This window comes from Ovis aries, chromosome 13 (assembly GCF_016772045.2).
Source record: "Ovis aries strain OAR_USU_Benz2616 breed Rambouillet chromosome 13, ARS-UI_Ramb_v3.0, whole genome shotgun sequence".
NCBI lineage: Eukaryota > Metazoa > Chordata > Mammalia > Artiodactyla > Bovidae > Ovis > Ovis aries.
In genome coordinates, this window is record NC_056066.1 from 20,998,408 (window position 1) to 21,010,868 (window position 12,461).

The 12,461-nt window shown below is 38.6% G+C and overlaps 1 protein-coding gene across 2 annotated transcripts in view; it reads left to right on the forward strand.

Moving 5' to 3' along the window:
- PLXDC2 (plexin domain containing 2) overlaps positions 1–12,461 on the forward strand; it is a 447,502-nt gene that overhangs the window by 310,975 nt on the left and 124,066 nt on the right. For both annotated transcript variants that reach the window (XM_027976592.2, XM_027976593.2), the window contains exon 6: positions 173–291. In XM_027976592.2, the coding sequence (XP_027832393.1) occupies positions 173–291 (119 nt within the window). The remainder of the gene's footprint in view (positions 1–172; positions 292–12,461) is intronic.

The window sequence follows — 12,461 nt, forward strand, 5'->3', positions numbered from 1 at the left end:
ATTCTTTATAAATATCCCGAATGCTATTTCAGTAACAGAATTCCAATTAACTATCTACAATGCAAGTAGCACAACTACTAGATGAGAAAGTTAGATCCATGCTTTTGTGAAGATTCCCACCAGAACTGATTATTTTTCTCATCGCATTTCTCTGTTCCAATGGGGTTTATAGGCACAGCACTTGTTGTCCAATGGGACCATGTACATCTCCAGGATAATTACAACCTGGGAAGCTTCACATTCCAAGCAACCCTCCTCATGGATGGACGCATCATCTTTGGATATAAAGAAGTAAGTAATATATTGATGAGTTCTTTCCCCTTTGACCTTTGACCTCTCTATCATTTTCTCCAAGTGTCAAGAAAAGGACATTTAACATTCATGAACCTCAAGTCATTTTCTCACCTCTTGATTTCTTTTGCTTTATTAAAAAAATACAATTTTAAAAATCCACTGGATAACACTAGTTATTTGGGGGTTTTATTTTTGCATTCTGATATCTTTGGCATTATGACCCTTGAATTTCATTAAAATTATTAAATAATTATATTCTTGTGATAGTATAATGAAATATCTCTGAGAAAATAAAATATTCCCAATTGGAAGGCTTTTCATCTAAATCTGATTGTTTATGTTTATATTATTTGTGTTTGCCTCATCAACTTCTGTGACATCTTTTGACTCTAATTTCAAAGTGTTAATAGACATGAAGATTAGTGTGGCTCAATGACCCGATACTGAGAGCGTTCCAGAACAGCTGAGGCCACAAGTCCCTTGGCTAGAGTTTATTGCTACCTGATAGGAAAGATTAGGGCTTCCCCAGTGACTCCGTGGTAAAGAATCCGCTGGCAATGCAGGAGACTCAGGAGACATGGGTTCGATCCCTGGGTCAGGAAGATCCCCTGGAGGAGGGCATGGCCACCCACTCCAGCGTTCTTGCCTGAGAATCCCATGGACAGAGCAGCCTAGTCAGCTACAGTGCATAAAGTCCCGACGAGTCAGATATAACTGAAGGGACTAAGTATGCATGCAAGAAAGATTAATTAGAGATCTAAGTGACAGAATGAATAAGGAAATTTAAACTTTGTTTCATTTCCCCAAGTTGACAGAGAATAGAAATTGACTAGATTGTAACCTTAAATTTACAGAATGTCTAAATTAGAATAACAGCATGTTTGATTTAAAACTCTGTTGACAATGTAATTAAGATCTATTAGACAACCTAAACTTTGGGAGAAGGCAGCAAAGAATTTAAAAATAAAGTTTCAGAAGTATCAGAAATGATGTTTTAGGCAGTCACTAGTCATGAGAGAAATTCTGACAATGTGAATTGATAATGGACATTATTGACCATGTCTTAATAAGTATTTATAATACTGCGATACTGACTCACTATCTTATCTCCAACTGAAGGGTTATTTTTCCCTTGGGAAATGAATCCCTGACTCTAAAAAGGATGCCAATGATTTTAAAAGGATTCACTTTGGTCACGTCTTCTGAAATCTATCTTTTCTATAAAGTGAGGGATGGTTATGTTTCCGTTAAATAGGCCAACTTTTGGAAATCTCATAACCATGTTAAATGTTTCCATTCCTTTGAAGAATTCTCCCATGTGGAATTAATCATTTACTTGGGGCAATAGTGAACATAGAATAGAAGAGAAGATCTACTCTGCTTGTTGCATCCTCACCCAAAGCTGTTTTGATATCATAGCCCACCTGCTCCTTACATCACGCTCCTTGGAATCTGAGAGAATATTGCTTAAAGGGACTTATGAATTTCTAGTTCTCGTTGTAATCTGGTGTATTGCTGGAACTGCCAAGTAATGTTATGCAATGTTATTTTCGACATTGTAACTAACAGTGGTAAAATTTCTGGAAAGATGAAGAGTCAGAAAGTCTAGAATCTGAAATCTCACTAACTGTAGGCTTTGTCAAAACAGAGGTTTGTATTCTTATTGTGGTCTCTCTCTCTCTCTAAACCTTATTATCAAAATTGTCATCTTTATACTGTTCTCAATGGGTGTCTCACATTGCATAGTAAGTTTATTTTTCCTATTCTGTCTTTGTAGTGAGGTTGATATTTTTTCAATGTCCTTTTCTTTTCTTTATTTAACTGAAGAGAAATTTTCCATTATGATTTTCCTATTTTGTCATGGGAATATTAAGCTGAGAGGCAATTTTAACACTTTCTTGATATTCCCAGACTATCAGTCCTTGTGAATTTAAAGTTCTAAAAGAAGTCATTGCTTTATCATTTGCCTTGCTGTCCTTTCTCCTTCCTGGTTAAAAACTAGTTACTTATTTTCTATTCTATTTTTTTCTTCCTGATAACTGTCTTGTATTTTATTTTTCTAAGGCAAGCTTGCTTGTAAAATTTGCCACAATAAAGATCCTCCTGCCCATTTGAGGTGACAGCTAGGTGCTCCCGGCCTTTCTATAAAAGCATTTATAATTTTGGTAGTGTAACAGAGTTGTTTGCCTAATGTATTATCCTTGACAGAGTGCTTACACACACATGATAGTTTTCAATTCTTCAGCAATATCTTATATTCTTATCCTTTCACAAAGGCGCTGGTACATAGAAGGTGTTTAATAAATGTGTGTGGCTTGATTATGGAGTTAGGTCATACACAATTACCTTGATTTTATAGCTATGCAGACAGAAAGGTTAATTGATATGCCTGAGGTTACAGGGCTACCTATGGACAATATTCTTTAGTGTGGTGACCCTAGGACTCCTCAACGTTTTTTTTCTTTCCCAAGAAGATTATGTACAAGTCACAAATCTATTTCTCATTTCTTTCATTTCAATAAGTATGTTTTAATGTTTGCTTTTTAATAATCTTTCCACTGGACTCCAATATATTACACAATTATAGTCCCATAAAGTCAGGAGTTAAGCTATAGAGCAAATGAAATTGGAAGAATATAAAGGAGTATAATTTTGTAATCCTGTTCTGATTAAATATACAGAACTAAAATTATTTTCTAATTTTTTAAATAATTTTATTTGTTTATTTTATTTATTGCTGTGCCAGGACTTTGTTGCTGTGAGGGCTTTCCTCTAGCTGCGGAGAGCAGGGGCTACTCTCTACTTGTGGTGTGCAGGTTTCTGATCATGGTAGCTTCTCTTGTGGCCAAGGACCTGCTCTAGGGCATGCAGGCTTCAGCAGTTGTCACGTGGACCTAGTAGTTGTGGCTCCCAGGCTCTAGAGCACAGACTCAATAGTTGCAGCACCCAAGATTAGTGACTCTGCCCACACGTGGGATCTTCCAGGATTAGGGATGGAACCAGTGTCTCCTGCATTGGCAGGCATTCTTCACTGCTGAGCCACCAGGAAAGACCCTATTTTGTTAATTTTTAAAAAAATAAAAAGAAGTTGTACATAAGTGAAAATCATGATAAAAACATAGATCCTTTCTCAGATAAATGGAATTTGGAAAAATCAAATTACCATTTTCTGTTCTGTTAATACGAATAACTAGCTGCCATAATAGAACCCAGATTCAGTATATTTTTTTAAGTTATCACTGAATAGTGATATTTGTTTGCGTTACAATTATTGTTAGTCGCTAAGAAGTGAAGTGAAGTCACTCAGGTGTGTCTGACTCTTTGTGACCCCATGGACTGTAGCCTACCAGGCTCCATCCATGGGATTTTCCAGGCAAGAATACTGGATTGGGTTGCCATTTCCTTCTCCAGGGGATCTTCCCGACCCGGGGATCGAACCCGGGTCTCCCGCATTACAGACAGACGCTTTACCGTCTGAGCCACCAGGGAAGCCCTGTTAATCACTAAGTTGTGTCCAACTCTTTTGCGACCCCATGGACTGTAGCCCATCAAGCTTCTGTGTCATGGGATTTCCCAGGTAAGGATACTGGAGTGGGTTGTCATTTCCTTCTCCAGGGGATCTTCCCAACCCAGGGATGAAAGCCAGGTCTTCTACATTGGTAGGTGGATTCTTTACCGCTGAGCCACCAGGAGAGCTCTTGATTATAGTACAGACCTGAAATTCTTGGTCTGTTGATAAGGTAACAAGGAAACTGCCTGTTCACACACACAAAAAAAAATTTTTCCAAAAACACTACAGATGTGGAACCAGAGTTCTTACAGTTCTTTATGCTGCCTGTCCTAGTATATTATCATATTTTAGGAGTTGCATTTCTCTAACTTGTTTCATCTTTCTTCTCCTATTATATTTTGAATTTATTGTTACTTCAGATACAGACTCGGAAAGGAAGTGATCCATTTTGTGACTATTGTAAATTTGATTATTTTTTTTTCACCAGTTCATGGGAAGTTTCAGACAATATGATTAAAAAGAAAAGTCATGCAGTCTTTTTACATGGCCATAGAGGAATACATGTCCCACCTTAGAGTTAGTCTACTTTATCCATTTTCATGGTTGAATACCAATACTTATTATCTCATCCTGCAGCAAATTTTAGAGGAAGTATATATAGAGGAACTTTACTGTTCATTAGGTAAAATTACTTTTTAATCTTTTCTACCATATCAGTATTTCATCCTAATGTTCCTTAGTGTAACATTTACTGTTTCTATGGCAGAATGCATAATTAATAAATCATTGCCAATTAGTTGTAGGTTTAACTGGAAACCTAAATGCATTTTTAAAATTTCTTTGAGGACTATTTCTCTTACTTAAACTGTAATGATCCTTCATTCATGGTAATCATCCTGAAAGTATTAAAAGATGAACACTTAGTGAGCTTGTAAAATTTATAGGAAAAATAAATAAATAATTCAAGGGAAAAGGAGAAAGCCAAAAAGAACTGAACAGTGAAACAATTGCCATTTAGGTATGAAGTGATTTGCTGTTATGGCTATAGCTGTATATGCAAGAATGCTTAACATCTGTTAATATAATGTATATGCATCCCAGAAACTATATATATATATATGTGTGTGTGTGTGTGTATAATCATAAGGGATTTGATTTAGGTCATACCTGAATGGTCTAGTGGTCTTCCCCACTTTCTTCAGTTTAAGTCTGAATTTGGTAATAAGGAGTTCATAATCTGAGTCACAGTCAGCTCCTGGTCTTGCTTTTGTTGACTGTATAGAGCTTCTCCATCTTTGGCTGCAAAGAATATAATCAATCTGATTTTGGTATTTACCATCTGGTGATGTCCATGTGTAGAGTCTTCTCTTGTGTTGTTGGAAGAGTGTGTTTGCTATGACTAGTGCATTTTCTTGGCAAAACTCTATTAGTCTTTGCCCTGCCTCATTCTGTATTCCAAGGCCAAATTTGTCTGTTACTCCAGGTGTTTTATGACTTCCTACTTTTGCATTCCAGTCCCCTATAATGAAAAGAACATCTTTTTGGGTGTTAGTTCTAAAAGGACTTGTAGATCTTCATAGAATCATTCAACTTCAGCTTCTTCAGTATTACTGGTTGGGCTGTAGACTTGGATTACTGTGATATTGAATGGTTTGCCTTGGAAATGAACAGAGATCATTCTGTCGTTTTTGAGATTGCATCCAAGTACTGCATTTCAGACTCTTTTGTTGACCATGATGGACTGCAGCCATGAAATTAAAAGACACTTACTCCTTAGAAGGAAAGTTATGACCAACCTAGATAGCATATTCAAAAGCAGAGACATTACTTTGCCAACAAAGGTCCGTCTAGTCAAGGCTATGGTTTTTCCGGTGGTCATGTATGGATGTGAGAGTTGGACTGTGAAGAAAGCTGAGCACCGAAGAATTGATGCTTTTGAACTGTGGTGTTGGAGAAGACTCTTGAGGGTCCTGTAGACTGCAAGGAGGTCCAACCAGTCCATTCTGAAGGAGATCAGCCCTGGGATTTCTTTGGAAGGAATGATGCTAAAGCTGAAACTCCAGTACTTTGGCCACCTCGTGCAAAGAGTTGACTCATTGGAAAAGACTCTGATGATGGGAGGGATTGGGGGCAGGAGGAAGAGGGGACTACAGAGGATGAGATGGCTGGATGGCATCACTGACTCGATGGACGTGAGTCTGAGTGAACTCCAGGAGTTGGTGATGGACAGGGAGGCCTGGCGTGCCGCGATTCATGGGGTCGCAAAGAGTTGGACATGACTGAGCGACTGAACTGAACTGATGTGTGTATATATATATATAATTTATTTGATAAATGTATCATACAGGGTTCAGAAAACTCAGATGCCATAAAATGCTAATTATAAACTATCAAGAAATAATTCCAAGAAAAATGTAGATACAGATGTTTTTATATCATATCATATCACTTCCCTCTATTTTAAAATACATAAACTGCAAAATTATATCTGCATGGCTTTATTTAGGATCTAATCATTTGCATGTATATATTTTTGTTATCTCACATACTAAAGCTCCCCAATATCTTCATTTTCTCAAACTTCCTACAGTACAAGAAAATGACAGATTGAACCATTCTTCCTTTATAATATTAGGAGTGAAAATAAATAAATAAAGTAGCAAGAAAGTAAGAATCAATGACCTACAAGAAATAATTATATTTAGAACAGAAAGTTTATACTAATGCTGCCCTGCAACTAGTGGGTTATGTTGTCCTTGGACAAGATATTTGATCTTCCTGGGTGCATTTTCTCCTTCCAAGCCCCACTTCCCTTTAATCTTTGAGATGACATGGAGAGGTTTGTTTCACACAGGGCTCCTGTCCATATCAGGCCATATCCCATTTCTCTGCTCTGAGGATTCCAGAACCTAAGAGCTAATTTGTCCTTGAGGCAAAAGGTCTTGTACTTTCCCTAGGTCTCCCCAAATCCAGGGTATGCTTCCTAATCCCATTTCCTTTCCCTTGCTGTCTTATCCCCAACTGTTTAGGCAAATTCCCTTATCCAGCTATCATATCAGAAGAACTCCCCATTATGGTTTTGATTATCCTGAGCCAAGTTGTACAGGCTTCTTCAGGGAGCACCTGCCTCACTCTCTTCTTTTAAAAGATGTTCCAAGTCTAGTTTGTCAGTTCAGTAATGGGCTGTCTTTAAGTCAGAGGGCTCAGTGATATGTATTTAAAACATGGATATGTTAAGTTCAGTTCATTCACTCTGTCGTGTCTGACTCTTTGAGACCCCATGGACTGAAGCACACCAGGCTTCCCTGTCTATCACCAGCTCCTGGAGCTTGCTCAGACTCGTGTCCATTGAGTCAGTGATGCCATCCAACCACCTGATCCAATGGATATGTTGCCCACATCTAAATATTTGAAGATTTCACATAAAAATATAGATTTGCCTCCTTTCTTGAGAAATCAGAAGCCCTGGAACACTCATCCTACATTTCCACTCAGTGGAGATTGGCTAGAAAATTTACTCTTGGTGTGCTCTCTCCAATATCTCCCTCATCAATTTCTTCTTTCCTACCCTAGACCATTTCTAACTTACGTAGAAATGAAATTGGAAGCCCCTCTTGTAATATAGAGCTGTTCTTGTCAATTTCATCCTGTTGTCTGCTTCCAGATTTTCTATGGGGTACAATCGTGAAAATGAGAATAGGAAGCATTTTAAGAATATAGCTTTAGGGACTTCCTTGTGGTTCAGTGGTTAAGAATCCGCCTTCCAATGCAGGTGATGTGTTGAGGAACTAAGATCCCACATGCTGCAGGGCAACCTAGTCCAAGTGCCACAACTAAGGCTTGATGTAGCCAAATAAGTAAATAAATAATTTTTAATAATAATATTAAAAATAATATATCTTTAACTTATGGTTCATCTTTGCTTTCAGGCCATTAAGTGCATTGCTTAATAGCTGGCATATGAAAAGCATTCAGAAACTGAAAGCCAGAAGCAAATTAAAACAATTGTGAGAACTGGCAGCGATATTCAGGAAAGCAAATGGATGTTTGTATTGTCAAATTTAACTGAAAGCCCTGCTGTTCAAATGTAGTTTTCAGACAACTAAGCCCTAATACTCAGGACTTTATGTGTTGCTTTGATAGTAATAAAAGAGAGCATGACTTTTAAAAATTGGATGCCCTACTGCATAAGGAGAAGCCCAATTAGATTTTTAAGGAAGATGAGGTAGGAAGTTAAGGGTTAAGTGAAGGTAAGAGTGGTTAAAATTGTAAGCTTTGGGGTTTTTTTAAGGTACATGTATAAGCTATTAGACATCACATTGCTGATTAGCAAGTGAACAAAAATGAGTTTAAAGTAATTCTTCTCCAGTTGCATTCTGCTAGGCATATGATTCATACTTGGGAGCACATGCTCTGCAATCAGACCCTTGCTGAGATGCTGTGCTGCCTATTAGATAGATAGCTGGGCCATAATGGAAACAAATGAATGTTTTGGCAAGGTTTGCAGGGCAGAACACAGAAAAAATAAAATTCTGTTCCCTCGCATGCTGTTACCTACCTAACTGTTATAGAGACAGACATAAAAGTTCATGTTTTCAGTACTGTGTCTGGCCCTCGTGTCCTGGAGAATGATACCACAGATGGAAAAGGGAATAACTTCTATCTTTGAATCTTCCGCCAAAACCCTGCATGCTCTGCCCTAAGCTGACGCCTGATACCATTTCCTGCCTTAATTTCACCTAGTTATTCCAACTCTTTTCTGCCTCCATACTTAATTTGCTTCACTATATCATTTATAGAAAAGAAAAATTATACTTACTTAAATAACAAACTTATCTGTGCCTTATGAAATGGAAGGAAAATTAAAACACCTTAAAAGAAAAGAATTGACAAATGCTTGTGTAAGCCGAAATGGGAGCATATTTTAACTGGTGTTAAGACTCCTTTTCTGTATCTGTCCTGTGGAATGAATATCATTGTAAAACCTGTTCTTAGAAATTTATGATTCATTACAAATTATACAGAGGTCAAGTGAAAATTAAGCTTAGCTTTAATCATAAAAAGGTGAGTATTACAGGCTCTTGAAAATAATGAAGCCACATTTTTAAAAAGCTGGTTCAGAGATTGTATGCAGATTGGCTTCCTGACTGACATCCCCAGGAACTAACTTAGGAGACATTTTAAGGATGAATATAAATTTGGAGAAACGATAGCTTCCATAAGTAGAGTTTCAGAGTTTTTCTTCTTGGACATTACCCTTGGCTATGGCTTCTCTGACTTGCGTACTTTGTATCCAATACCTAGTCTGCTATAGAGTGGGGGACTGTGACACTACGACAGGTCCTTTCTTGTGCTAATTTTGTGCACTCTAAGTTCTAACTCTAGACAATTTATTTGTATACATATGCACACACACACAGTTGCTTTGTTGATGTTAGTAAAAAAAAACATTGTTCATTTTAAATGTAGTTTTAGCTGTGCTCCTGATTTAGCTTAACAAATGGCCTCTCATTATAAGCTGTGAAGCCTGGCCTGACTCGCTCAAAGGGAGCTCACATGGCCCAATTACTTGCTACAGTAAGTGAGTAGATGAACCATCTTTATACTGAACAACTCCACGCCTTTGAGGTTTTGAAGTGAAAAGATAACAGCCCAAGAAGGCCAAGTGGAAAAGATAAGGTGGTATCAGGTGAAGAGAGGCAGACGTGTTCCTGAAAGAAATCTAAGAGAAAGCCTACACTTGGCCTCATTAATCTTTTCCCAAATTAAGCATTTCATTCAATTGATAAAAGTGGTTTTATTCTAAACATGATATGTAATCATTTCCTAAAAGACTTGGCTGGCCTCTAGGAAATTGTGGAGAGTCAAAAGCTTCTTGTACATTTTCATGTTAATATTTAATCGGGATAAAATAGCAGAGTTTTAGAAATTCTATGCTTTTATTCATACACTCTATAAAATGTGAAAGAAGAGCGTTCGAGGCCAGTGGTGTTACAGTCCTCTTCCTTTTCCATCGCTTCTTGCCCCTAGTCTCCTCCTTCTCTGGACCCTTCTATGCTGCTCTTCACAGCTGTCCTCTCTGCACAAGCAGAGGACACTGTGCTCATAGCCAGCAATGGGAATGAACTCTGAAGGTGTGCAGTACACTGGCTCCAATGAAAAGCATGAGGCCATTTTTCTTGCTACTAATGAAGCAGGGCAAAGACTAATAGAGTTTTGCCAAGATAATGCACTAGTCATAGCAAACACCCTCTTCCAACAACATAAGAGAAGACTCTACACATGGACATCACCAGATGGTCAACACTGAAATCAGATTGATTATATTCTTTGCAGCCAAAGATGGAGAAGCTCTATACAGTCAACAAAAACAAGACCAGGAGCTGACTGTGGCTCAGATCATGAACTCCTTATTACCAAATTCAGACTTAAATGGAAGAAAGTAGGGAAAACCACTAGACCATTCAGGTATGACCTAATTCAAATCCCTTATGATTATACAGTGGAAATGAGAAATAGATTTAAGGGCCTAGATCTGATAGAGTGCCTGATGAAGAATGGAATGAGGTTCGTGACATTGTACAGGAGACAGGGATCAAGACCATCCCCATGGAAAAGAAATGCAAAAAAGCAAAATGGCTGTCTGGAGAAGCCTTACAAATAACTGTGAAAAGAAGAGAAGTGAAAAGCCAAGGAGAAAAGGAAAGATATAAGCATCTGAATGCAGAGTTCCGAAGAATAGCAAGAAGAGATAAGAAAGCCTTCTTCAGCGATCAATGCAAAGAAATAGAGGAAAACAACAGAATGGGAAAGACCAGAGATCTCTTCAAGAAAATTAGAGATATCAAGGGAACATTTCATGCAAAGATGGGCTCAATAAAGGACAGAAATGGTATGGACCTAACAGAAGCAGAAGATATTAAGAAGAGGTGGTAAGAATACACAGAAGAACTGTACAAAAGGATCTTCATGACCCGGATAATCACGATTGTGTGATCACTCATCTAGAACCAGACATCTTGGAATGTGAAGTCAAATGGGCCTTAGAAAGCATCATTACGAACAAAGCTAGTGGAGGTGATGGAATTCCAGTTGAGCTCTTTCAAATCCTGAAAGCTGATGCTGTGAAAGTGCTGCACTCAATATGCCAGCAAATGTGGAAAAGTCAGCAGTGGCCACACGACTGGAAAAGGTCAGTTTTCATTCCAATTCCAAAGAAAGGCAATGCCAAAGAATGCTCAAACTACTGCGTAATTGCACTCATCTCACATGCTAGTAAAGCAATGCTCAAAATTCTCCAAGCTAGGCTTCAGCAATATGTGAACCATGAACTTCCTGATATTCAAGCTGGTTTTAGAAAAGGCAGAGGAACCAGAGATCAAATTGCCAACATCTGCTGGATCATGGAAAAAGCAAGAGAGTTCCAGCAAAACATCTATTTCTGCTTTATTGACTATGCCAAAGCCTTTGTGTGGATCACAATAAACTGTGGAAAATTCTGAAAGAGATGGGAATACCAGACCACCTAACCTGCCTCTTGAGAAATCTGTATGCAGGCCAGGAAGCAACAGTTAGAACTGGACATGGAACAACAGACTGGTTCCAAACAGGAAAAGGAATATGTCAAGGCTGTATATTGTCACCCTGCTTATTTCACTTCTATGCAGACTACTCCATGAGAAACGCTGGACTGGAAGAAACACAAGCTGGAATCAAGATTGCCGGGAGAAATATCAATAACCTCAGATATGCAGATGACACCACCCTTATGGCAGAAAGTGAAGAGCAACTACAAAGCCTCTTGATGAAAGTGAAAGAGGAGAGTGAAAAAGTTGGCTTAAAGCTCAACATTCAGAAAATGAAGATCATGGCATCTGGTCCCATCATTCCATGAGAAATAGATGGAGAAACAGTGGAAACAGTCAGACTTTATTTTTGGGGGCTCCAAAATCACTGCAGATGGTGATTGCAGCCATGAAATTAAAAGATGCTTACTCCTTGGAAGAAAAGTATGAGCAACCTAGATAGCATATTCAAAAGCAGAGACATTACTTTGCCGACTAAGGTCCGTCTAGTCAAGGCTATGGTTTTTCCAGTAGTCATGTATGGATGTGAGCATTGGACTGTGAAGAAGGCTGACCACCAAAGAATTGATGCTTTTGAACTGTGGTGTTGGAGAAGACTCTTGAGAGTCCCTTGGACTGCAAGGAGATCCAACCAGTCCATTCTGAAGGAGATCAGCCCTGGTATTTCTTTGGAAGGAATGATGCTAAAGCTGAAACTCCAGTACTTTGGCCACCTCATGCAAAGAGTTGACTCACTGGAAAAGACTTTGATGCTGGGAGGTACTTGGGGCAGGAGAAGAAGGGGATGACCAAGGATGAGATGGCTGGATGGCATCACTGACTCGATGGACGTGAGTCTTAGTGAACTCCGGGAGTTGGTGATGAACAAGGAGGCCTGGCGTGCTGCAGTTCATGGGGTTGCAAAGAGTCGAACATGACTGAGTGACTGAACTGACTGAACTGAAGACCAAAAGTCTTGATGATTCTGTTGACTGTGACTCTCTTCTTCTCCCTCTCCTAAATGCATGACATGTTCACTGAGAATCATCCTCCTGCCACTCCAGCTCCTATACTTACCACTAATCTAGTAT